The sequence below is a fragment of the Doryrhamphus excisus genome, linkage group LG5 (genome assembly GCF_037039965.1).
Source record: "Doryrhamphus excisus strain RoL-2023G ecotype Guam linkage group LG5, RoL_Dexc_Guam_v1.1, whole genome shotgun sequence".
Classification (NCBI taxonomy): Eukaryota; Metazoa; Chordata; class Actinopteri; order Syngnathiformes; family Syngnathidae; genus Doryrhamphus; species Doryrhamphus excisus.
Window position 1 is genome coordinate 22674648 of NC_136361.1, and position 26219 is coordinate 22700866.

The following is a 26219-nucleotide window of genomic DNA, read 5'->3' on the forward strand; positions in this document are numbered from 1 at the left end:
ATTACGTGGCATTTAAAGTTACATTTCAATACAAAGTGCCAAGTAAGCGATTTCATTCAGAGGCCAGGCAGTATAGTTCCTCCTGACTGAGAACTCTCACAGGCCCATCCTGTTTTTTACCCCCCCAAATTCCTGTTGCGTAATCCTAGACCGTGCCAAGTGGGACAGCCTTCCTGCCTGACTTCAGTGTTACTACAGATGGTAGGACTTAACTCAGCATATCATCCTTCTCCTCCGGCAGTTTGCAGTAATCTAACACTGTATTGCACGTAAATGGAGTTTTAGCTACATGTGAGTAGCAGCAAAAATCAATCCCCCCCCCCCAAAGACACACACAAAGTTCACATGTGGTCATTTCACTTTGAGTAATGTTTAATTTGAACTCCTGCACCATTGACCACTCTTACCAGACACTTTATTTGGTATAACTGCGCCATGTGATAAAATAATACAAAAACTGCACCAAATACCCAATAAAAAAACAAACCACAGCTTATTTTCTTTTAGGAAACTCTGACAAAGACAAGTTTTGACCGAGGTGTTAAATTCATGTTGCTCTGACCGTTATAGTAATGGTAATGGTAATGGTAATGGTAATGGTTTTATTTCATTTGAACATGCATCAGATTACAATTGAGTGCATCCCATAATCAGTTCACAGTTCCACATGTCCAAAAGGAGTAGGAAGAAACAAAGCTTATTAAATCCTACCCCTCCATCTGGTACTTTTACAATCAGTAACTGTTACATTTGTACACTTCCTGCTTTCCTAATTTAATTTAATTTAATTTAATTTAATTTAATTTAATTTAATTTAATTTAATTTAATTTAATTTAATTTAATTTAATTTAATTTAATTTAATTTGTAATAATTTTATTGTTTTATTTGTTTATTTTATTTTATTTTTGTCACGTACCGAAGTACATGGTGATATTTCTTTTATTTCTATTATTAAGTGTTTAATCCCAAGGATGTGCTCAGGAATCTGTTCAATCTGACTTATTATAAAATAAATATGATCCACCCTGAAGAGATGTGTGTCATATAGGCAGAAAGAAACAAGTAAGAGCATGTTACAAAGAATTGTACCACCCTGCACGACTAATCAAACTAGCGGACAAAACTGATAATAACTCATAACCGATGAAATAACCATGACGGATACGGCACTAAATTGAGTGATTCTACCCCTAAAAAATACCCCTATAAGACATAAGCCAAATTCTGGTCAAGAGTTCATCCAGAATGTAGAAATCAATATGGAGAACAAGCGTCCTACAACAGGGTCAGAAGGAAATCTAAAATGTTGACGTGATGCCAGTTTGAGTGAGCGTGTGCTCTCGTCCACGTCTGCTCTCGTGAGCGTGCCCGAACCCAGAGTGGCGAACGTGTTGTATGCTTGTTGTCGTGCTGCTCTTGTTGATATTGGGTTGGATGTGTGCACGTGAGGCACGAGTGGACACAAGGAAATTGGACAAAAGTTGAGTCAAAGCTCCTGCTAAATCTGCTGCCAAGAACATTAGGATCCAGTCTTTTTCTCAGGGACATAAGAAGTATTAAGAAAATGACAAAAGAGAGAGATTTTACTAGTTTAGTTTAGTTTACACCATCATAATGGGTTTTTAACTAAAATGTCATTAAAGTGCAGACTTTCACTTCTCAATTAATTATTTTTGTGGGGCGTTTGGGTTGAGATTAAGCCACGGATTTGCACACTGAAGAATATCAATATTACAAAAAAAAAAAAGCACAATTTGGAAAGGCAAATTATTTGTAACTCTGACATGTTTCTGCAAGTTATGTTGAGATAGTGAGAGAGATTTAAGATAGATTGCTGGATAAATCAACAGTCTCTCGGGAACCACCAGTTTGACCTAGATAAAGTCAAACTGTCTGCACAACGCTATTGCAAAACATTGGTGTTGCCTCATGAACCATTGTGGACAGTCTTCATTTACTGTATGATTGTTTTGTTGTCTACCTGCATTGTCTGCATGCATCACACGTGCATAAAATGAATTTGTTATATGCATAGAGCATGTAGTACATATCTAGGTTCAGTTTATGTATAAGAACCTATACCTTATAGATACTGTAGGTATAGGTACCAACTCAGTCAAGCAAGTACCCAGCCCTACCTACAGATTATACATAGTAGCAAACTGTATTTGCAACAAACTGAGCGCCATGGCTGCCAATTAAATGCATTTTTAATGTGTGTGCATGCTGTTTTTTTAAGGCATTCAATAGATGCAGTATACAGTCACCACCCGACATCACGGCCTTACTCGGTCACTTGTTTCGAACATTAATAAATGAATAAATAATTGTATAATTGAATACATTTTGTTCTGTATCTGTATATGTTCACCCATCCAAATGATCTGTAATCGTATCTGTACTCGGAAAGGGCGGGGTTTAAACTGGGAGTGAATGTTGCCAAATATGGGTAGGGCATGAACAGGAAATGGGCGGGGCTTTAAGTCTGAAATTAACATGGATTGATGAGAAGTTGCTATATTTATTGTTCATTAAACGGCTATATATGTGCTTCTACAATGTGGCATTCACAGGCCCATTAAAAATGCAGTCCACAAATGGCCCAAGGGCCACACTTTGGACATCCCCAGTCTACAAGGTGCATACACACCAAGTTGAGGTGCGTTTCGGAGGCAAGCCTCTCATGAAGATTACAGACATAAGAAATAGTTCATCTCTTTCTAGGAGCACACAGTCTTTCCTGTTGAGTCTCCAACAGAAAAGAAAACGTCCACAAGTACATGTACCTCACATAATCCCATACCAATTCTTGCCCCCCCCCCCAAAAAAAAACAACACTGTATGTTGCATAAAGTGAAAAAAGCCTAGCAAAGTCCTGCCTTACCACAGACCAGAGCCATCCCCCTCTTTTTTTATTGTTCTTCTGCAACAATATGTCATTTTCGACAAGCCAAAAAGAAAAAAAGCTGCTCCACTCTTCCCTGTCCTTGTACTGCCTAAAAGTAGGGCACAATGTACTCAAAGACTGAGGGAAAAAAACCCAAATGAGAAACAGATGTGTTCACTCTTTTCATGTATGGATATACGTACATTACATAGAATGCATTTAACAGGACTTTAGTTTAATTACAATTTACAGCTGCATTTTTGTCTGACTTTTTATATCCAATGTGATTTAACTGCCTGACTGTCTGCTCATCTTTGTTGATAAATACACCTAATATGTCATTACCTTCATTTGGATTTTTTTTTTTTTCTTCATTTGGATTTTAATGCTTTTGGTAACTTTGGTAACTTCTGGCCCTTGCCGGTGTCGACCATGATTTTTTTAAATCATTTGGCTGTGATGAGAAATTGCAAACATTATTCTACTAATGTAATAAAATGTGTGAATCTAAGAGAAGACAACATGAAAAAATGAACAGATGTTGGTCTATCTCTCATTCTTCAAGACTTGGAGACTAGAAAGAAGGTTTAAAAGATGTACTAGGAACAGAAAAAGGAGAACATTGTGACTGGTTGATGGAAAGGAACCACTTTTGTTGAGGTACCCATGAGCATTCCACTCTTGTTGGCAACCTGGTATGTGTATGCATAAATCACAATGAGTGTCACAAACATGTACAATGTCAAAACTGTACATTTAAGTCCTTTATCCAGCACTTCCACACAGTCTTTACAGCGCCACCTTGTCCCCGTGCCACAACTTTGACACATTAACTGACTAAACTCCATGTTAAGCACAGGTAGCAGGTCAAGTTAATTACTAACTTCTGCTTCCAGCCCCCTTTTTAAAAGGCTTGTGTGAAAACTCACGCAGCCCGAGTTCAGCTTTCAGTGGGAAAGGGAGGGTTTATGGTCAAAGGGGCTTATCCCAGCACCGGTCCAATGGTATAAAGCAGGAGCTCTTGCAGAGGCTTGCCGTGGACATGCTGCTCCAGCATTGAGCCTCCATACCCCATCTCTTTTTCTCTCTTCTTCTTCTCCTTTTTTCTACATCACTATCAACTCTTGCAGTCAACCATGGGAGTTGCCTACAGCGTTGGAGAGTAAGTGAAGAGCATGCACAATATGAGGACACTGGGGACATTTTGAACGGATTTTGAACACGCGGCCGTGCATGGGAAGCAGATACACCAGAAGGATATTCAACGTGTGTTAATGCATGGCAGTTGCATAGCAGATTGAGGACTGATAAGTTTAAATGCATGTTACTCAAAGTGGTCTCTTGTTACGTGTTACCTAGTACGTGTTATATGGCAAAGTAAAACTTTGTTCTAGAATGATTAGAACGGACCTGCAGGAATTCAATTTTGATTAATACCTTACACAATTAACACAAAAGGTGTGCCTCGTTTTTTTTCTGCAGAATGCATGTCTCAACAGATATCAATGGATGCTAAAAAAAAAAAAAAAAATCATTCAACATGTTGAGGCTGCACTGTCAGCACTGCTATCACATTAAATGATTTTTAATTTCACAACTCTGAGAAATTATATTACACTACAAGTCTAACTTGTGAAATGGCCGCTTTTGATGGAAAATGTACCGAATAGCGCAACATTCTGATATATTATATATGGCTTTATGAACAAAAGGCACTCTCACTGGCCACAATATTAGGTACACTTACATAATCTGTTGCGAAAGCTCTGTCGAATGAGTCTGTTTTTACAAAGAAATTGCTGTTTATGTTTTTACTGCCAATGTTTGCATTACTGTGGCTGTCCTATATGCGGTGGGTCATTTCTGAGAGTAATTCGAACATTTTGGCATATCTTATGAAGCTACGTCAGAGGCGGACATAATCACTTGTCAGCATGACGTATTGCAATTCAACGCCGCACACTATAACTACATGATTATAATCTAATTATGACTACTACAACTTTTATTTTTAATTACTCAGTGCATGTCCTTTTTATGTCATTTTTTACAGGGTTGACCACCTCTACACCTTCTTTGTGCAATGGTCGCCAGATATGTACACCAACAGCAACAAAAAGAAGAGCCAAAGCCACTTTATTCGGGAGAAACATCAAAATCGCTATCATGGCAAGAAAACCAAAAATAAGCAGCTAAACAACCATGCAGCAAAAAACTGGGAGGTAAGTGAACACGTTTATGTTTTATTTGATGCAAGCACTCATAATTGGAGAGAGTGGGTTCGGTTTTTTTGACATAAAGTGGTATGACATCCCCATCGGCGGTGTAGTGTATCAGCGGTGACTTGCCCGCCCTTAGAGGCCCAACTGTTATATATGTTACTGTTAATATATATGAATATTAATATGAATATAACCTCATGGAAAGTGGTTAGCATGTTGGCCACACAGTCAGGAGATCGGAAAGATCTGGGTTCGATTCTCAGGGCATCCGGCTGGGATAGACTCCTTTTTTTTTCTATCAAAGTGAAAGAGTAAATACATTTACAAGGTCATTAGTGACAAGGTCATTATTCCCAGGCTCTCGTCCGCCAAATGTGGCCTCTAGGAGTTTGAGAAATGTCATCTAGATGTCACTTCAGTCGCCACTGTTCACTACTACTACACAGGAAGCTAAATAGCTAGTCATGACACTTGTGGTTTCTCGCTCTCAGGAAAATATAATATAATATAATCGGTCAAACCCCGCCTCTCCCCTAAAGACAGCTGGGATAGGCTCCAGCAGCCCCCGCGACCCTCGTGAGGATAAGCGGTAGAAAATGAATGAATTAATGAATAATCAGTCAAACCCCACCTCTCGCCCGAAGACAGCTGACATAGGCTCCAGCACCCCCGGAACCCTCGTGAAGATAAGCGGTAGAAAATGAATGAATGAATGAATAATGGGTCAAACCCCGCCTCTCACTCGAAGACAACTGGGATAGGCTCCAGCACCCCCTGCAACCCTCGTGAGGATAAGCGGTAGAAAATGAATGAATGAATAATGGGTCAAACCCCGCCTCTCACTCGAAGACAACTGGGATAGGCTCCAGCACCCCCTGCAACCCTCGTGAGGATAAGCGGTAGAAAATGAATGAATGAATGAATGAATGAATGAATAATGGGTCAAACCCCGCCTCTCACTCGAAGACAACTGGGATAGGCTCCAGCACCCCCCGCAACCCTTGTGAGGATAAGCGGTAGAAAATGAATGAATGAATAATCAGTCAAACCCCGCCTCTCGCCTGAAGACAGCTGGGATAGGCTCCAGCACCCCCGCAACCCTCATGAAGATAAGCGGTAGAAAATGAATGAATGGATGAATGAATAATGGGTCAAACCCCGCCTCTCACTCGAAGACAACTGGGATAGGCTCCAGCACCCCCCGCAACCCTCGTGAGGATAAGAGGTAGAAAATGAATGAATGAATGAATAATGGGTCAAACCCCGCCTCTCACTCAAAGACAGCTGGGATAGGCTCCAGCACCCCTGCGACCCTCGTGAGGCTAAGCGGTAGAATGAATAATCGGTCAAGCGTGGGTTTTCTCCAGGTTCTCCGGTTTCCTCCCACATTCCAAAAACATGCTAGGTTAGTTAGCAACTCCAAATTGTATGAATGTGAGTGTGAATGGTTGTTTGTCTATATGTGCCCTGTGATTGGCTGGCCACCAGTCCAGGATGTACCCAGCCTGCGACCCTTGTGAGGATAAGCGGTAGAAAATGAATGAATGAATAATCGGTCAACGACATGATCTGGTGTTTGAGTTTGATTCGGTGGTGGAGCGGTCAAGGTTACAGACACAGCACACACACACACACACACAGAGAGAGAGAGAGAGAGGTGGGCGTGAGATGCACGCTACAAGTGAGCCGAAGGAGTCGTGTCTTTCTAGTGAGCCGAGCCATCAGAAGCGGCTCTCCTGTAAGAGACAATAGAGCAGCTTTAGACTCTTAGGGTTTGGCATCCATCCCGGTTGTTGTAACTCCCACTCTGTCTTTACATGGACATCCTTCCTCTGACTACTTCCCAGCACGGCAAACTGCCCACTCCGCCCCTTTTCCTGTTTTACGGGAAAGGAAACTTGCAGCATGGCAGAGCAAACCAATGAGATGAGTTCCCATCTTTTCATCTCACCAATAATGCAGCACCGAGAAAGTGAAAGTTATTAGGAGGGGCAACACGTGCGGTGGGGGCGGGCAGGTTAAATCAAATGTGGCATTGCAAAGAAGGACATTTGATAAAGAAATCGAGAGCTATGAAGCAGCTACCAGACAATGTCAAGGTGCTTTACTTCGCCAGTGACCACGTGGAGCCATATGTCCAGGTAAAGAGACGACCATGCTGCATTTATCTCCTCATACGTTAACCATATACTATATGTTACACTTTCTAGCACCTTCGTGTTAATGTTCAGCTTTCATAATGGGGGTGTCATTTAGACGAAGTGCAGATCATAAAGATCATACTTTTTCTTATGTTCCAGATTATCAATGTCAAAGACCCGAAGCGACGTTTGAGTGTGTGCAGCTCTGACTCTGAAACAGAGGAACCCGAGTACCAGGGGGAAGTAGCGGTTGTTCTACCTGTCCTGAGCGACTACAGTGACCTCCTGGATCGCAGACATCTACTCAGTGTAAGCCTTACTTTTCACAGACGTTTACAGGTTTGGTAATGGTAATGGTAATGGTAATGGTAATGGTAATGGTAATGGTAATGGTAATGGTAATGGTAATGGTAATGGTAATGGTAATGGTTTTATTTCATTTGAACATGCATCAGATTACAATTGAGTGCATCCCATAATCAGTTCACAGTTCCACATGTCCAAAAGGAGTAGGAAGAAGCAAAGCTTATTAAATCCTACCCCTCCATCTGGTACTTTTACAATCAGTAACTGTTACATTTGTTCACTTCCTGCTTTCCTAATATAGTTTAAGTGTTTTTTAGATTTAATTTAATTTAATTTAATTTAATTTAATTTAATTTAATTTAATTTAATTTAATTTAATTTAATTTAATTTAATTTAATTTAATTTAACTTAATTTTATTTTATTTTATTTTATTTTATTTAAAGTGTCACATACTGAAGTAGGTGATATGAGCATCCAATGCCATAATGGGTACCATAGTAAGTGTCAATATAGTGATATATATAGCACATCATGACTGGTTCAAGACTCTTCATCCTTGTATTTAGGAAACATCAACTGCTTGTATTGTTTCTTGAATTGGCTCATCGTTGTGCATTGTTTGATTTCCTTACTCAATCCATTCCATAGTTTGATTCCACATACTGAAATGCTATGGCTTTTTAACGTAGTCCTAGCATATAAGTGTTACTTCTTCCCTGAGATCATATTTCTCCTCTCTTGTATAGAAGTATTGTAGTATTATTAAAAGTATGAAAGCAAAAATTCTGAAAGCAATTTTAAGTATTTTTGATTTTAGAAATAAGGAGTTAGTATGTTCTCTGAAGGTGGCATTATGAATTATCCTTACTGACCTTTTTTGCAGTACATTTAACAAGTGAAGATTGCTTTTATAGTTATTAGCCCATATTTCCACACAATAAGTAAGATATGGTAGAAACCAGAGAGCAATAAAGAGTGTGGAGTGATTTCTGATTGAGAACAAATGTTGCTTTGTTTCGATATAACTTTGTAAGCACGACATGTTTGGATGTGAATTACAGTCCTTTTTTCTCCGTGTAGCTCGCATCTCACATGCCAGCAAGGACACAAGGCTACCCGTGGCAATTGGTCTACAGCACCGCCGTCCATGGGAGCAGCCTGAAGACGCTTTACAGAAATATGGCCGGTTTTGACAGTCCGGTGCTGCTCGTCGTCAAAGACATGCAGAAAAAGGTTTGATTCTTGCTTGTGCTTTTCAAATATGATGAATGCACTAAATAGTTTGGCTCCGCTCTTCATTATCTGTCTTTTTTTTTATTGTCTTTAGGTGTTTGGAGCTTTTTCATCAGATCCATTTAGAGTCAGTAAATACTGCTATGGCACAGGAGAAACTTTCCTTTTCAGCTTCAACCCCCACTTCCAGGTAAGACTGTCCCTCATTTTACCACACGGAGCAGACGTAAACGGTGCAGGAGTGCATAAGGCCCCATGTCTTTCTATTTATCGTTCATTCAGGCTTATAAGTGGACTGGAGAGAACTCCTACTTCGTGAGCGGGAACTTTGAGTCTCTTCAGATCGGAGGTGGCGGGTAGGTTGACATTACCGATAATTCGGTACTGCATATGTGCACTGTATATATTCAAAATAATAAGATAACATAAGATATGCCTTTATTCGTTCCTCAGTGGGGAAATTTGCATTGAACAGCAGCAAATACAGAAGAAGAGTACAGAATCATTTAAGCAGTACAATATACACAATATACAAAAAATAAACAATATAAACAACCCGAGTATTAACAAATCTACAATTTTACCAGAGTTATATAGACATAGACATAGACTTTCTTTATTGTCATTGCACAATAACGGAGCAGTGAAATTGCCAATGAAATGTCGTTGCCTGGCTCCCGTGTAATAATAAATAATAAATAATAAATAATAAATAATAAATAATAAATAATAAATAATAAATAATAAATAATAAATAATAAATAATAAATAATAAATAATAAATAATAAATAATAAATAATAAATAATAAATAATAAATAATAAATAATAAATAATAAATAATAAATAAAGATTATATCAAATATGAACAATGTACAGCGTAAACAGTAATTTGTACAAATAATTTAAATATTTTGAATGAATAACAATAATTTAAAGTTTTGGTTGTGCGTGTGGGCAGGTAGAGGGGCTTATTTGGCATTGAGCAGTCAATACAGTTTGCAGATAATATGAAATGAGATCAAATTATAGATGAAATATATGACCAGTCTATACATTATGAGCTCTTGCTAGTGAGTTAATATGAGGCATTATAGAAATACTTCACTTAGAACTTAATATATCGCACTTAGAACCTTAATATTGCAGTGAATGGAGCCTGGAGTGACGATACCGAATATAAAAAAACAAAGTATTGCCCAGGTGTACATATTGGTGTAGAGTCTATTGAGAGCAATAAGTACATGTGTACGTGTATAAGATTTAACCGGACAATACTTGTTTGCTTGTAGGGGGGAATTCGGCCTCTGGATCGATGCCGATCTGTACCGTGGATCCAGTTTTTCATGTCCCACCTTCCACAACGCTCCACTCTCCACACAAAAGGACTTCATCATACAAGACCTTGAGGTCTGGACAGTACAAAACTGAACACGGACATCTGGAAAGAAATAGAAAATAGAATTAGAGAAATGGGAATGGGTGCGTCCACCAACGCCACCGCCGCCGTGTGTCGCCTGCAGTAGCTAAACGTGTAGGTGGCGCCGGATGACGCCTGTTATGAAGGTGTTACCGTTGAGGCGCTGCATAAAGTCCTGTGATACGGGGCGTTGTTGCCTTAAACTACTGCCTACCATCTGCAGCCAACGCTAAGCTGTAAGCCTTCCATGCCCTCCTTTTGTTCAGGAGAGCATCACAATTCAGAGTTTGTAATAAACTTCCTGGATGAGATATTTTGTGAGAAAAAAAAGCACTTTTAGGATTAAAGCCAAATTCTGAATTTCTTTGAATGTTACCGGGCAAATGTGCTTGGAACTTGTTAGACGATGTTTACGTATGAGCCCCATGATACTGTGACTAATCAGCAGGTTCTCATGAGCATTAGTACCAATCAGGTGCTGGTAAAACCTAAAAAGGTCATGCTAAGGAATACATGTACAAGTACTTGCACTGTTGACAGTAAGGCATCCTATTTTTTATCTACGGTTTCATACTTTCACAATGCTGTACCTTTGTCCTGTTTAAAAAAAAAACATTTCACATTTTACTTCTTTTTTTTTGTTTGTACATTTCATTCCGAAAACAACCAAGCAAGTAAGAGAGCCTATTTTAATGTTATTTATTTATTTTACCTGTACAGCCATTGGTCATGCCGGCTATAAGGGACCTACTATCAAACACTTTGAACACTGCTATCAAACAGTTAAGACCCCGGGTCTTAACTGCTGACCATGAATAATAGCTTTAGAACATCCCACGTTTTATTGGCTGAGCAAATTATTGGAATGGCAATCCTCTAAAATGTATTTACGTTCCATGCTTGAACAAGATGATGAAAGTGTGCTGGTGAGTTGATGAACCTTCAAGACCACAAATGCAACCTCAACGGTATTCGAGGTAGTTGGGATTTTTTTGACATGAAGTTGCTGAGGAAAGTAGTTCCAGTTAGTTTCCGAGGATGGTTAAGTAAGAAGTATGGCTATTATTTTATCTGCCGTCCTATCACTTCTTGCTCCCACCTGTCCATTGTTGTTGTGTGTGTTCCACAGTGTCTAATGTGTGTAACAATGGACAGGTGGGAGCGCAAAGTAATAATAATATGGCAGAGAAAATAACGCCAAGCGATTTGTGAGGTTTTATTTTTTTCTAGTAGGCATTTTGTGAAGCAAATGTATTATGCTTTTGAACGCATCTCGTTTTGAGAAGCCAAACTCTTGACTTAACTGTCCCCAGCGACTAGCTGGAACTACTTTCCTCAGCACCATGGACGCACTCAACTGAGTCATAAAAAAATGACGAGAATTCAAGGAATGGAAGCAGATTCTTTCAAATGATTCACAAGTCAAACGTATGCTCAACGTATGTAATAAAGCTATATCATTGAAAATGAATGACAGGGCCAACCTTACACAAAATATATAAATAAGAACAAATCAGATGAAATAAGTCTGGATTCTACAAAGCCACAGAAATGTCAAGGTGAACTCTAAATCAGATTGCAAGCAGTCCATTTTAAGCCACAGAAAAGACATGATGGGACAAGTAAAGGAGCCAAGGCTGGAATGCACAATATCAGCTCAGGCCAGCGGGGGCCAGGAGAGGGAGGAGGAATCCCGCCCAAGTCGAGCATAGAACAAATGGCCTACTGTGAGTATGCTCTTTAAGGGATTTTTATGACACAAACTAGTGGTATAGAGCACGGATTTAAAACATTTAATGTGTGTGCCCATCAAGGGCGTCACTAGGTTCTGAGGACGGGGGGGCTTAACCCCCTGGAGATGCACATAGACATTCAAAAAAATCCCTAAATATCCAAAAAACAAATAAATAACAAGAACCGGAATATATAACTTTCCCACTTTTGTACAGATTTAGTAGAGATACTCAATTGTTTTAGGCCACCATTAAATGTACACAAGTACACACAATATACACTGCAAAACCGCTGTTCAAGCTCTGCAACCATTCTGTCCAGTGGACAGTGATCAATTACATAATAATCATTATTAGATTATTAATTAGCCTGTTATTATTACTATCATTATCATTCTTCTTCTGATTATTACTACTACGAGTAGGCTAGTATTAGCCTGCTTATTGGCTTGCTTATTAGCCGGCTTTTACCCGATTATATGAAGTTTTAGATTTTTTTTGTAAAAAAACAAAACAAAAAATCTATAAAAAAAATTTTAAATCAATAAAAAATATCAAATTATTTAGGGGGGTTTAAAAACATTTTAGGGGGGACTGAAGACCCCCTAAAATAAGCCTAATGACGCCACTGGTGCCCATCAAAAATGTAAGCTTATGCACCGTGATAGAGAAGTATGGTGGCTTTTTGGTGGGGGGGAATCTAGTGGCCGAGTAACAACAGAATGACGCATTGCTGGCCACTTCTCTGTGACTGCGATTTGTGTGTCTACGAGGCATAAAAACCCCTTAAAGGGCAAACTCACAGCAGGTCTAAATCATAATGTGAGATCTAAAAGAGGACGTTTCTAGTCACCATAAAGGAGCCAACAGTAATTTCCTCTGTATCATTAAACCTATGTTCCTACTGTATGTGGTTAATGTTTTACAGGCAGAGCATCTGATCTTATCTACAGTGTGTGGTGACTCAGGGATCTGTGGTTCCATTCAAAATATCATGTTGGATGATTCGGAAAAATTGTGTCAAATTATGATGCATTATTTATTTACTCCCCCAACAAACACTATCACATTTGAAGTTGGACATTATATTATGACATTATGATGAATAATATATAATATATTATAGTGAATTTAAGCCATGTGTAACAAAGTGGCGGTACCGGAATTATGCTTCCTTTTTCTGATGAACCGAATGACAGCACAGTTTGGGATTAATCATATTACTTGGGTATGTTAAATTGTTCAGCGTTTTTACCACTTTTGTCTCATAGACAAACAGACGTCACCGACAGTTTCCAGCAATGATGATTCGAAAATAACGTTGCATAATAAAAAGTGTACAATGACCTCATGGTAGATTCTACACTGCAGTCTACATTTGGGGTTAAGCTAACATGTTTACTCACTGTGGATATATTGGAAGGAGTGGGGCAAATTGTGCTGACGTTGCTTTTTGGTTACCTCTCAGACAACATGATATCTGAGACGGATACGTATTTGGAACAAGAAAAACATCAACGGTGGTTGAGTGGTTAACAGGTTGGCCACACAGTCAGAAGATCTGTGTCTGTGTGCAAATATGTGATGTGTTTTGCCCTAAATGCCCCCCCAAAGATGTACGTATGTGCATGGCAATAAGGCAGCAGTTAGGGACATTCATGTCATTTTATTAAAGTGCAACCATTTTTATGTATATTAACTTGTAATTGTGAAAAATATTGACATTTTTTGACATATTCTGTAATTTTTTTTTCCTTTTTAGGTCAACTTTAGGAACTTTTGCAGATCATTCCATGCAAAGGGACCACTATTTAAACCACTCTTGGTACCATATACTAGTTAGATTTACATTTTTTTATTTAAAAAAATATAGAATTTGTTGCCAGTTGCATAAAATCCTTTAAGAAATGGAACTACAGCAGTCTTTCAGGCAGTTGTGTTTGGTTTCGTTGAAAGGCATGCACTTATCGCCCTCTAACGGCGACAATGCGCACTTCAAATATCCAACTCGACAATCTCTGTACTTCCCCTTTAATCGTTCGATGACCTCTGCGATCGACTAAGTTGGTCTTTGACTATTGACACAGTCCACAATGGAGGAAGCCAATGTTAATACGACACAGTCAATGCAGGAAGATGTTTCTAAAACTAGACAAGTATCCGTGGAAGAATATGACAAAAAATGTATTTTTTGTAGGATTGTCAACAATGAGATGGGCACGGAACTTCTGCATTTTGTGAGCATATTGTAGTAGCATTTTAGCATACATGTCATCCGACATTCAGCAATTTAGTCGTCATAGATCTTTAATTATATCATCGCCTGTTTAGTCGAAGATCCGTTTCAGAAATATGTGCCTCATATGACGTGCTTGTATTAATTTATGGACTTTAATACATATTACTTTAATAAATTTAATACATATTAGCAGCGACATGCTAGCTTACCATCTCTGTTAGCTTTATGGGGAAGATCCCTTATGACAAGTACCGTTGTGGTTCCAATGTTGTGCTGTCATTACTGCATCAAAAGTGTCCATTATTCACAACAGGATGAAGAGATCTCATGTTTCCGAGACATCAAACCTGGAGCTCCGCACCATTACCTGGTAGTGCCTACTAAACATGTTGGCAACTGTAAATCACTGGGCAAAGAACATGTGCCTTTAGGTGAAGTGACGTTTGACGTGTTTGTATTGTTTTTCCACTTCCTTAATGTAGACGCATAGTTCAGAATCAGCAGTTGATACAAAATAGTATGGGACTGATGTTCATATTTGTCATATGCAGTGAAACGCATGGTGGAGCTAGGCAAGGAGATCCTGCAGAAGAACAATGTGACGGCTCTCAGTGACGTCAGGTGAGCACAATGTTAAAGTACATTATTTCATTCCACCTGGGTGCACTATAGACTGTTTTCTTTTTTTCCAATGACTAATGTAGGAAAGCTCTAACTGTATGTGCTTGGACTGTTTGCCAAGTGAAGCCTAGTATATGATCCAAATCTTGAGGTTTGACTCTACTTGTTTACTTGGATGTTTTCATATAGCCAGTCGATCCTGTATCGTTTTTCTACAGGTTTGGTTTCCATTGGCCCCCATTCTGTTCGGTCACACATCTACATCTTCATGTTCTGGCACCTGCCAGCCAGATGGGCTTCATGTCTCGCCTAATCTACAGACTAAATTCTTATTGGTTTATTACAGTAAGTAATTCCCAGGTCTGGTAGATTTGTCATTCTATTTGTTCGTTGATTATTTGATCAATAATAATAAGATCTGAAAGACGATGTTTCTATTTGCCACAAAGGAGTCAACGCTAATTACCTGTGTTCATACTGTACACTAAACGTGGTTAATGTTTTGCAGGCAGAGCAACTGATAGAGCATCTCAACTCCAAGGAGGAAACCAAATGATGACATGCCCTGAATTTTAAGGTGACTCTGATGTGTGGTTCCATGCTACGTGTTGGATAACAACAGATTTAAACACTCAGTTTAAATGATGTCAAATAATAATACACTATTTATTTCCTCCCCCAACAAACACTATCACACTTGAAGTTGGGTGCTAACTTGGTATTAAGTTGAATTTAATATAGTGTAATCAAAATGTTGCTCATTAATGAAAGTACTGTTCCACTAAGGAAAATGCCTTAATCAATGTGACATCAGACCTTACCGTGACATGCAGTAACATACACACACGTGCACAATGACTACTTTCAGTAATGTGACATCGTTACTGCTGGGTATTTAGTAACATTGGAAACGAGAGCTGAAGCATCAAGTGGCATCTGCATGAACTATTTACAAGCTTGCTTTTAAGTGAAAACAACTAAGTAATCCTGATGCTGGAAGTTAAGTATGCCAAAGGAACCCTGCAAGTATTAGTCTAGCTTTTTAATAATATGTATGTGAAATTTGATTTCCTTTTCTGTCTCTAAGTCAGTGATTGGTTGTGTTATGTCAATGGGATGTAAGGACAGGGAATCATACCCTTTGATCTGTATCGATGTATGCACTTTAAGAAACATTCATATGGCATTTTAGTATCATGATTAAATATTAAACACACTCTTTGTACTGCTCGTTACTTTAATACCACAAAAACAGTCATTTATTCAAGCATTAATGTCTACACTACTATGAATATTTCATTTATCAAACCCCTTGTGTGTTATATTTTAAGTAGGTTACATCAAGTTCATCTTATAGCACCGTGTGTGACTTCATTTGAATTATTGAAGTTCCACTCATCTACATCTTGTCAATAAACATAAATGGGAATTGGCTTTTAACTGCAATGAGGTAAAGCATGATTGGTATTGGCTTTTATGTAGCAATATTTGGCTTCATGTAATAAGCAACAAACACCATGCATTTTTTTTGCTTCAAAAATGTTATATTAGGCTGCTACAATAAATCTTTACTTTTTGGTCATTGCAACAGAGTAATCATAACATCATCATCCTTCCCTTGCCACAGCATTTCACCCTCAAAGTCAACCAGCTTCTGCTTCCGGGCTCGTAGAAGAATCCCCACTAGTTTGTTTGAGATTGTCACGTAATGCTCAAACAGCTTGCCGAATTTTACAGAGATGCCTCTACCAGCTCCATCTTCGTATGTCTGCTCTCCAATCTCTCTAATAACCTCACACAGCTCCTGGACCTCCCTGCTGATGTGTGTGTGAGCATCCTCCCCCCGTTGTGCAGTCAATGAGCCCTGCAGAGGCCTCCCATAATCGTATTGCCCCCTCTGGGGGACCACTGCCAGTGGTCTCGTGTCGTGACTGAAGGGGTTGTGCTTCTGGTGTTCCTGGTGATTGTCAGACCACTTCTGCCAGTTGTCCTTCAGGCCTTTTACAGATACAATGCATGCTGCTGTGTCATCAGTGAACCCAGCAGGAGAGTTATTTCCATGGTCCATGATTTTGTTGATGTGGCTTTTAGTATCCAAATATGGGAAAGAGAAAAACATCTTTTAGTTTAAGAAAATAAGTATTCAAATCACACTTGCAGTTTATTTGCACTCTTTCTAATATTACTTGAGCGTGACTGCAGGGAAGAGCAACATTTGTAAGTGTTGCTCTTTTTGGAATGGTATGCAAAAAATTACTGGATCTGAAACTTACATGTCAAACCGGAATGGTCACTCCCGATAAAGGTACACTCCAGCCAAGTGCCTCGGTATGAACATCAGCTCCACAGAAGAGCAGCATTGCTGACAATACTAGGAGGACAGAGTCTTTGCTGTGCCAAGGCAAAACCGCTGTGATGGACACCTTGTTTAACCAATGGGCTCTTCGAAACGACACAGTTAGCCAATCACTGACTAATTTGGGCGGGCCAGACAAACTGCCTGAAGAAGTAAAGCAGATTACAACCTGAAGAGAAGTACAAGTAGTTATGTTTGACACGCAAGTAAAACATAACGAAGCTACTTTGGTTATGAATAAGCTGTTATTGATTGAAATATATGACAACATGAGTGACTCAACAACCACCAGTTCACCATTGTTATTCTAATAATCTACTTCATCCACACATTTAAACTTTGGTAAATCGGTTATGTGTTACTATCTTATAAATATGCATGTATAAATATATTAATATATCTTTCAATAAACAGTTGATTATGACAAAAGGAAACGTTTACCATGTATGGCAATTACGCCCCTAAATGGGTCCAGTTTTCCACTCAACGTAGTTTCCAGTCGGACGTATTTTGAATGAACAAAAAAAACATGGCAGCCCCTGGTAGACGATCATGCGTCCAGTATTTAATACATCTTGCTCAAGATAATTTGGACTTCAGGTTACCGGTAAATGTTGTTAAACAGCCATTACCCCGTCTTGCTCTTTAAAAACGTAATAATATTGGTATGTTTACAAAACAGCAGAAATATATACCTGTACATCTATCGGTCATGTAGCGGTAGCATTTCAGTAGTACGCTTTTCAGTTCAGACTGGAGTCAAGCTAAATGGAAACTTTAGCTTCTATCAAATTAGTCATGTGAAATACATAATTTTGACAGTGTCTTATAATTACAAGATGGTAACACGGTCATAAATTGTTCACTAGCACCTGTGTAGCGTTTAGTGATAAAGTTACCATTATTACACTTATGCTACAAATTATGGACAATGCTATCGTTGTGTGTTTTTCTCTGCTTTTACTGTAAATCTTTTGTATATTTTGTGACGGATTTGGTGATTTCTCCAGGAAATTGAAGCTCTGCTGGCTCTCAGAGGGAAAAAAATCAATCCTGTGTGGCGCTTCAAAGAAACGGTATTTGTGCTATACTTATTGTGCTTTCTAGTAACCAGACAGTAATATCTTTAAATTCATTAAAAAGTTGTTCCCTAATTGGCAATACTTATAACACTCTTCACTTCTCTGGCCAAGGCTCCTTTTTGGTGTCTGGATGATTTGACAGAGGAAGATGTCCACGGCATCATGGCCAGATCGGTTTGTGCAAAGTAAGAACCCAAATGCTCACCATCTTGAAATCAATGTTATTGCATGTTGTGTTCGGTACAGTGATGAAGTGATGTGTTTTTGTTTGTCAAGGTCTGCTTTTGAACTATGGGGCCACGGACGGACACATAGTGAGCTCAGAACATCTTTACTGAACTACCCAGTGGAGAACATGGTCAGCGAGTGTGAGCCTTATTCTGTGATGTTGAACAGTCTTTACTGTTTAATTAAACCTGTATAAGTTTCTCTCTGCAGTCGCCATTCATGCACAAAAACTCAACATACAGAATAAATGTTTACACCTACAACAAAACCCTGGAGTTTCAAGAGAGAATTAAACGAATCGATGTGAGTATCGAACTATGTTTGTCTGAGACAGTTAAAGAAAGGGTGTGTGTGCACAGTCCAAAGATTTGCATTGCATTCACTTACAATCATAGTACAATTCAATGTTGTTTACATTATTAGAGAGCTATTAATATCTTCTACTACCGCAATCAAATCAGATGTGGCATTTTTAATAGATTTGTATCGATACATACGTCTCATTAAAGTTTACATTTTAATGACTGCATGTTCACAATAACATGCTTTGTGTTCTTTCTACAGGCAATGGAATACCTTCCATTTCAGGGTGTCGTAAACCTAAAAAACCCTCAGCACATCTTCTGTTTGCTGGAAGATTACGGCACTGACCCCAACAACATCCCTGAGCATCCGGATTACATCTTTTTTGGCCGATGGGTGAGACAACTGGACACTAAAGACTGTAAATTTAATACTGAAACATTTACCTTACCCTTGTTTACCGATACAGATAGCAGATGGTCAACGTGAATTGATACGTTCGCACAGTGTGAAGAATCGCCACTTCATAGGAAACACCAGTATGGATGCATGCCTCTCATTTATCATGGCCAACCATGCAAAGGTCAAAGAACACGACCTTGTCTTTGATCCGTTTGTTGGTACTGGTGAGTTGTCTTTTTTCATACGCAGACAAAAATTAAATTATAGCTTGCAAATTTTAGAGCATTTCTAGTTAATCTTGGACTTTATTGAATTGATGCTTTGTTGATGTGCTGTAGGGAGTCTGCTGGTTGCGTGTTCTCATTTCGGAGCTTACGTGTGTGGATCGGATATTGATTACAACACTATCCATGGCAAAGGTGTTGTATACAATTGTTTTGTCTTTTTTCAATGTATGTACTACATATTAATTCAATTGTGAAAATATTTAGGGTATCATTTTATTATTATTATATTATTATATTATTTTCTTGTTCTTTAAGGACGATCAAGCCGTAAAAATCAGAAATGGCGTGGACCTGATGAAAACATTCGAGCTAACCTGCGACAGTATGGAGCAGAGAAGATGTATGTCGACGTGATGGTGTCTGACGCATCCAGACCTGTCTGGAGGAGGACGCCACTTTTTGATGCCATCATTACCGACCGTAAGTTGTTTTTGTATCGTTGCTTCTTCCTCTTTTCTGTCATGTGGATCTTGGCTTAATAAACAACGAATCTGCAACAAGATCTGTTGCAGAACCATGATCATTTTTTATTCTTTATTTAACAATGTGGAGAATATTATGGGTGTAAACTGAGGTCATTTTGCTATACCACCACCGCCATTTGGTTGTCATCATGGGGTACACTTGTTTGTTGTGTGTTCAGCTCCTTATGGTATACGTGAGTCCACGAGAAGAACGGGTTCCCACAAGGAAACCAGCAAGCCTCCGGACGGCATGTAAGTTTATTATTCATTTTTCAATCAAAAGACTTTGTGGTTCAAATTGCAAGGTGTACTGTATTGTAAATATTTGGTTTTGTGGTATTTCCAGCTATGCCGAGTCGCATGTGGCTGTGTCCCAGTCCTACCACTTGAGTGACATCTTAGCTGACCTGCTAAACTTTTCTGCTCATCACTTAGTCATGGGAGGAAGGATGGTCTATTGGCTGCCTGTTCATAGGCCAGAGTAAGTAAATACATTTATAGTCACTATGTCAAATATTATAATAATTATAATATTTCTACAAAGAATATTCAACATTTGTTGATTATTTTGCAAAGGTAGCGGACCAGTAGGATCCAACATCTCAGCTGCGGACATTGTGACAATCTTTAGGGTTATTATTGATAAGCTTGTCTATGATTAGCATTACTGAGTTCTTGCATAGAAGGTTAATCTTGCATTTCCTGTTTGAAACTCTAAATTAATCTTAATTAATTAATCTAAATTAATCTAAATGAACTCTAAATTAATTCGCGTGTGATTTACTCAAGTCTACAGTAATTTCTTACATCATTATACAGTATTTGACCATGTGAGGTAATACTGTCAACTGTCAGCAGGGGGCATCCTCATACCAAAAACGGCACACAACATACAAGTGAAATACTGTTTTTCCGTAATAAATACTGCAGAAACAGTCCAAGAACCACAAAAGTTGTCCAGCACACTTTACCCTGACACTGCAGAATACCCCCCCCCAGCACTGTGTTATTGCCATTTCTATATAATTGTCTGCAAAACTGCACTTACCTGTGTAAATTACAGTATAGTGAGCAGCATACAGGTGGGTCCAATTAGTAAACCACAACTGACAACAGTGCGCATCCTTTCACACTCCAAAACTACAGGACAAATCACATGAAACAAAGTTTAGCATTGTTTAAAGTTCCGCGCAGATGTAGCGCTGACTGCATCTGCAGGTGTTGGTGCGGGTACAGGTAAGAACCACAACAAACAGCAAGCATGAGGATGACATAATCTTGCATAAGCTGGGTTTTCTTGGCTGCATTTGCGTACGTGTCAGCGAAAACATAAACATTAGTAACCTTTGAAACCTATTTCATTCATTGCTTTTCTGTGTGTTTCACATACATTAACACACACACACACATACACAGCGTATGCATGGATGTGTGTGGCCTCCTTTACAGGCACATCTGTGTCATCATGTTCACACATTTGTCTTGGCTACTCATCTACTAGTGCTTGACTCCGACTGTCAGAGCAAAGCCAAAATAAACGTCTGAGGCCATGCAAGTCAGATATGTCAACTGTCTGTCTGTGTGGCGTACACGCTGACCCCCGTGTCTGCTTGTAGAAGCCCAAATGTGGTCTGGTCTCCTGGGCCTAATCTGAGGCTCAATATGGCAGATATCAGATTTCTGTTACCCCCCCAATCGCTATGAGTGTGATTGCAACAATGGTGATCTGCTTAGTGTGTACGTGGGTGTTTTTGCAGGGGACAATCGTCACACGGGCTGCGCGGCGGTCGAGTTGTTAGCGTGCAGACCTCACAGCTAGGAGAACCGAGTTCAATCCCACCCTGTTCTCCCCGTGCATGCGTGGGTTTTCTCCGGGTACTCCGGTTTCCTCCCACATTCCAAAAACATGCTAGGTTAATTGGCGACTCCAAATTGTCCATAGGTATGAATGTGAGTGTGAATGGTTGTTTGTCTATATATGCCCTGTGATTGGCTGGCCACCAGTCCAGGGTGTACCCCGCCTCTCGCCCGAAGACAGCTGGGATAGGCTCCAGCACCCCCGCGACCCTCGTGAGGAAAAGCGGTAGAAAATGAATGAGTGAATGAATGAATAAGAATTATTATATTGGCTGGCCACCAGTCCAGGGTGTACCCCGCCTCTGGCCCAAAGACAGCTGGGATAGGCTCCAGCATGGATGGATGGTTTAACACCTGTAGTAGAAATTATATTTCATTAAGAATTATTATATTGGCTGGCCACCCGTCCAGGGTGTACCCCGCCTCTCGCCTTTTGTCACACGGCTGAAAAGACATAGTGAAGAGAGGTGATTGAGCATCAGTCAGCTCAGTTTTAAAGCCATCTAATTACTGTACTAGTACATGTAGTATGTTGTAATGGCAAAGGGACACCCAAATAGCTGTTAGTTGGGAGCATTTCCGTTGTGCTATTATGCAAACCTACACTTGAACTTCGGGTCAGCAATGTCATAAATGAAATGTGGATGGTAATTGAATTAATGAAAACTACCATTTTTTTTACGTGCATTGTTGTCATTGTTTTGTTTTTGCTTCCAGATACTGTGAGGAGATGGTTCCCCTTCATCCATGTCTTCAGCTCATTAGCAACTGTGAACAGACGCTATCAAGCCACACGTCCCGTCGCCTGATCACCATGGAGAAGGTCAAAGAACCCGAGGTGAGTGAGTATGTTTTGGGGAGGTACTCATTTATATTTGATGTATGCATAAAGACTCCACTCAATAGTCTGAATGACGCAGCATGCGAGCAATGTTTCCGAGAAACTTTTTTTTTTTTTGTGTACAGGCAACATTTCTGTGTTCAAAACATGTAATGATGATTGTTGGGAAACTTCTTCAGGGATTTCAAGCATATTGTTTCCTTGTGTGACTTGAAAGTTTATCTTTATAATGGAATTTTATTTGCATCCATTAAAGTCTGGCCATTTGGGAGCATGCTGTTGTAGGTTATGTTTTGTGGTTTTGTAATTGTAAGTGACAGGAACACATCTGCACAGTAACATGTGTGTTTATTACAGTACAGTATGTGTGAGCATGCACAGCAGCACAGTTCATGGAAAGTGAGAGCATATGCATAAGTCTCTATACTCTTTTTTTTTTTTTTTTTACTGTACATCCACATTTCTTTTATATGCAACCGCATGAGTTGTCATGTACATGTCAGTGCATGTTCAATGGAAGCCATGGTGTCACTTTGGACAAAACCTTACATCATAGCATACATATTTCATATAGGAATCTAAATGGCTCAACCAGATTTAATGAAATAATCCAGCTCTCCGTCATCCCACACACTCCACACTCTCCAATCTTAAGAATTCCTGGGATGCTAAGAGTGTTCTTAGAATTTACGTGTGAAGACAACAGTTACACACAAAGCATCTCGGGCCTTTATTTTTAATGTAAATACCCAAATACTACAAATGAACATATATTATATACCTAACCGTCAACACGTGCAGGATTATTTAATCATTTTCAACATCACTTTACTGTTGAATATCATCAGTGCCTACATTTATTGTATTTTCTTGCGAATGTAAATAAGGTATTTTCAAACATTTTTTTCATGTTTATGACATAAAATTGCGACTATACATATCTCAATACAGTCCAAATTCTAAGTGATTGATACATTTTACTGTCCGTTCATTACAAGGAGTGCGGGGCTCATGTTTTCCTTTTGACTACGTCATACCAGCAATGGGGTCAACCACACCTCCTCACTAAGATAAACATTTCTGTCCCCGCCTTGCTCGGAATTGCTTTCAGAAAGTTCCTTAATCATTCTTAAATTAAGATTCCTTGCAAGGACTTTAGGCTAAGTTATTATAATTGTTAATAATAATACCTCCACCAATAATTAACCTCCACCCTGACTAAAGGCAGCACTATCAACTAAAAAAAAGCAAGATGATGCCATCATCCGTGTTTCAGCATAGTTAGGATATTCTTCTGGTGTTGCAGTGCTGCTTTTGGTCTACTGTATTTATTATGCATATTTGATGGACTGGATTCAGCATTTATAAAGCCTTGGGGGCACAGGACCTGATTTCTGGGTTACACGGCTACATCAGTGAGGGGGAAAGGGACGTGTTGACAAATTACAGACCCGGCAATTTGAGTCATCACTTCCACTTGGCCTCGCCCTTTTCTTGTGGCAACCTTCCAGCCAAGACTAACTGTTTGTCTGGAGGCATCTGTAACAGTTCAGACATGCAGACATGAGCTGCTTTGTATTCTCACAAAAAGGTAAAGACACCTAAGACTCAAATATCGGACTAATGTGCTGCCAGTCATGACTTTAACTTGTTCATATTGTAATGTAACTTTTTATCTTTAAATTGGATATATAATAATTATGGTGGGTGTGACTTTTAATCCATTTAGTCAAATCTACACAACCGAATACGACAGCCGGAGAGAGAGTCAGGGAGCATGTCCACAGTCACATCTCCGTCCTTTTGTCTCTTCACAGGAATCAGACGGCCTGGCACACCTAGCGGACCCCCGCTTCTGCCCCTACCAGGGCCACAACGCCTTCAGAGAGAAGTACTTCAGCGGCGTCAACAAGAGGCTCGGCAAGGACAACAAATCTGATGCCAAAGAAGATGCAATCATTTGAAACCGCCATCTTCATAACTCGACATTATTATGGAAAGACAGGTTTTACTAATACAGCCGTTGTATCGGATTCCTTCCTAATGTGGTTAGTGACTGTACAGTATGTATTTCTTATGGTACTTTTGCGACACATTTCAAGTTTGACGTCTATTCTTTTCACTATTTTTTAAATAAATGTATAGGATTAACTTTTATTGAGTATTCTATGTGGACATTTAATTCCATATACACCTGCCGAGTGTACACGTCAAACAGATAACATACACTCATTCAGAATATGCCGCTATTCCACATTCCATCCTTTAAGTGGCTGAAATGTATGTTTGATGATCTCCAATTTTCATAATTATACTCCAGGATGCAGCTGTTATGTCACATTTTGTGACAGAATCACCGTGTGAAGTTTTCTAGACGGATAAATCAATGTTTGTTTTTTAAATATCTCCTTATGTCTGAAATAGGGGCAGCAGGGTGGCATGGTGGTTAGCATGCCCGCCTACTCCGGATTCCTCCCACATCCCCGAAACATGCATGTTTGTCTAATTAGAGACTCTCTATTCGGAATGGATGATTGGATTTAGATGATTTTCTATGGGAAAAATGTAATGATAACTGAGGTAACGCTGATTGACGTATGGATGGTCCCAAAGTCAGCTGGGATTGGCTCCAGCTTATGCACAAGGTATAGAAAATGAAACGATGCACGCTTCAAAAAGTTCAGTAATACTGCAAAACTGCAACTTGTATCTTCTGTATCTTCAAAACAGCATGGTGTCCGCCTTTCCACACAGTCCTGCACCTAGTCTGCAGCTTTCTTCTTTTCCGACCAGTTGGCATGGAGGCGCCCTGATTCTTCAGACTTCCAGTTCATGCTCCCTGTTGTTTACCAGTTGAACCACCATCCCTGCTGTCTCCGTCTTCACAGGAAGAGGGTGCCAGCCACCTCATTTGCGGTGCGTGTTGTTTACTGTTCCCAGCATGATGTTTTGTTGCACATCTTCATCAAGGACAAACAATTGGAAACCTCACACTTATCGCTTCTGTAGTTTTGGCCTCAGCATGCCTTGTAAAAATATAAACCAGCCCCATGTTTTCCACAAGCCGACTGTGTTAACTTTTAAAGCTTCTTTCTATTTCTTTTTGAAGCCTGCTGTGCGTGTGTTTGTTTGCGCTGCCACAAAACAGTGACAAAGCCCCCGGGCTCAGTAATTAAAGACTGGAGGGAGTTGGATGGAGGGGGTTCCTCGCTTTAGTGCATAATTCCATCCAGACGTCGTGGAGAATTAACTGGCTGGTTTGAGGATCTGCTGTGCTTCAGTAAGTATGAAGTGAACTTGTACTCCGCCCTCGTCCTCACCTCCACCGGTACACTCCGCCCTCGTCCTCACCTCCACCGGTACACTCCGCCCTCGTCCTCACCTCCACCGGTACACTCCGCCCCCGTCCTCACCTCCACCGGTACACTCCGCCCCCGTCCTCACCTCCACCGGTACACTCCGCCCCCGTCCTCACCTCCACCGGTACACTCCGCCCCCGTCCTCACCTCCACCGGTACACTCCTCCCCCGTCCTCACCTCCACCGGTACACTCCGCCCCCGTCCTCACCTCCACCGGTACACACCGCCTTTTTC

The 26219-nt window shown here is 39.8% G+C and overlaps 4 protein-coding genes across 5 annotated transcripts; 3 read left to right on the forward strand and 1 right to left on the reverse strand.

Annotated features, from left to right (window-relative positions):
- Nucleotides 1-3836: 3836 nt before the first annotated feature.
- ncoa7a (nuclear receptor coactivator 7a) lies at nucleotides 3837-10572 on the forward strand. Of its 2 annotated transcripts, XM_058053363.2 has the most exons (7): nucleotides 3837-4051; nucleotides 4943-5111; nucleotides 7412-7561; nucleotides 8641-8793; nucleotides 8888-8983; nucleotides 9076-9149; nucleotides 10085-10572. In XM_058053363.2, exons 1-7 carry the CDS (start codon nucleotides 4026-4028, stop codon nucleotides 10221-10223), a joined length of 807 nt encoding a protein of 268 aa, XP_057909346.2. In that variant the 5' UTR covers nucleotides 3837-4025; the 3' UTR covers nucleotides 10224-10572. The 2 variants fall into 2 exon arrangements, with proteins under 2 accessions (XP_057909346.2, XP_057909347.2); XM_058053364.2 differs by lacking the exons at nucleotides 3837-4051; nucleotides 4943-5111 and adding an exon at nucleotides 7089-7252.
- A 3421-nt stretch (nucleotides 10573-13993) lies between these two features.
- hint3 (histidine triad nucleotide binding protein 3) lies at nucleotides 13994-16022 on the forward strand. Its single transcript, XM_058053410.2, has 5 exons — nucleotides 13994-14182; nucleotides 14498-14615; nucleotides 14736-14805; nucleotides 15024-15150; nucleotides 15314-16022. Exons 1-5 carry the CDS (start codon nucleotides 14039-14041, stop codon nucleotides 15359-15361), a joined length of 507 nt encoding a protein of 168 aa, XP_057909393.2. The 5' UTR covers nucleotides 13994-14038; the 3' UTR covers nucleotides 15362-16022.
- Nucleotides 16023-16042: 20 nt separating this feature from the next.
- On the reverse strand, nucleotides 16043-17189 carry LOC131105370 (actin-binding Rho-activating protein). Its single transcript, XM_058053411.2, has 2 exons — nucleotides 17079-17189; nucleotides 16043-16889 (listed from the first exon to the last, which is right to left on the reverse strand). The coding sequence occupies exon 2, from the start codon at nucleotides 16871-16873 to the stop codon at nucleotides 16385-16387; it is 489 nt and encodes a 162-aa protein (XP_057909394.2). The 5' UTR covers nucleotides 16874-16889; nucleotides 17079-17189; the 3' UTR covers nucleotides 16043-16384.
- A 454-nt stretch (nucleotides 17190-17643) lies between these two features.
- trmt11 (tRNA methyltransferase 11) lies at nucleotides 17644-25894 on the forward strand. Its single transcript, XM_078790477.1, has 14 exons — nucleotides 17644-17768; nucleotides 18172-18237; nucleotides 18355-18428; nucleotides 18520-18601; nucleotides 18682-18774; nucleotides 19036-19170; nucleotides 19244-19400; nucleotides 19515-19595; nucleotides 19719-19883; nucleotides 20107-20179; nucleotides 20274-20408; nucleotides 22502-22622; nucleotides 24443-25270; nucleotides 25356-25894. Exons 1-13 carry the CDS (start codon nucleotides 17676-17678, stop codon nucleotides 24587-24589), a joined length of 1422 nt encoding a protein of 473 aa, XP_078646603.1. The 5' UTR covers nucleotides 17644-17675; the 3' UTR covers nucleotides 24590-25270; nucleotides 25356-25894.
- Nucleotides 25895-26219: the final 325 nt, after the last annotated feature.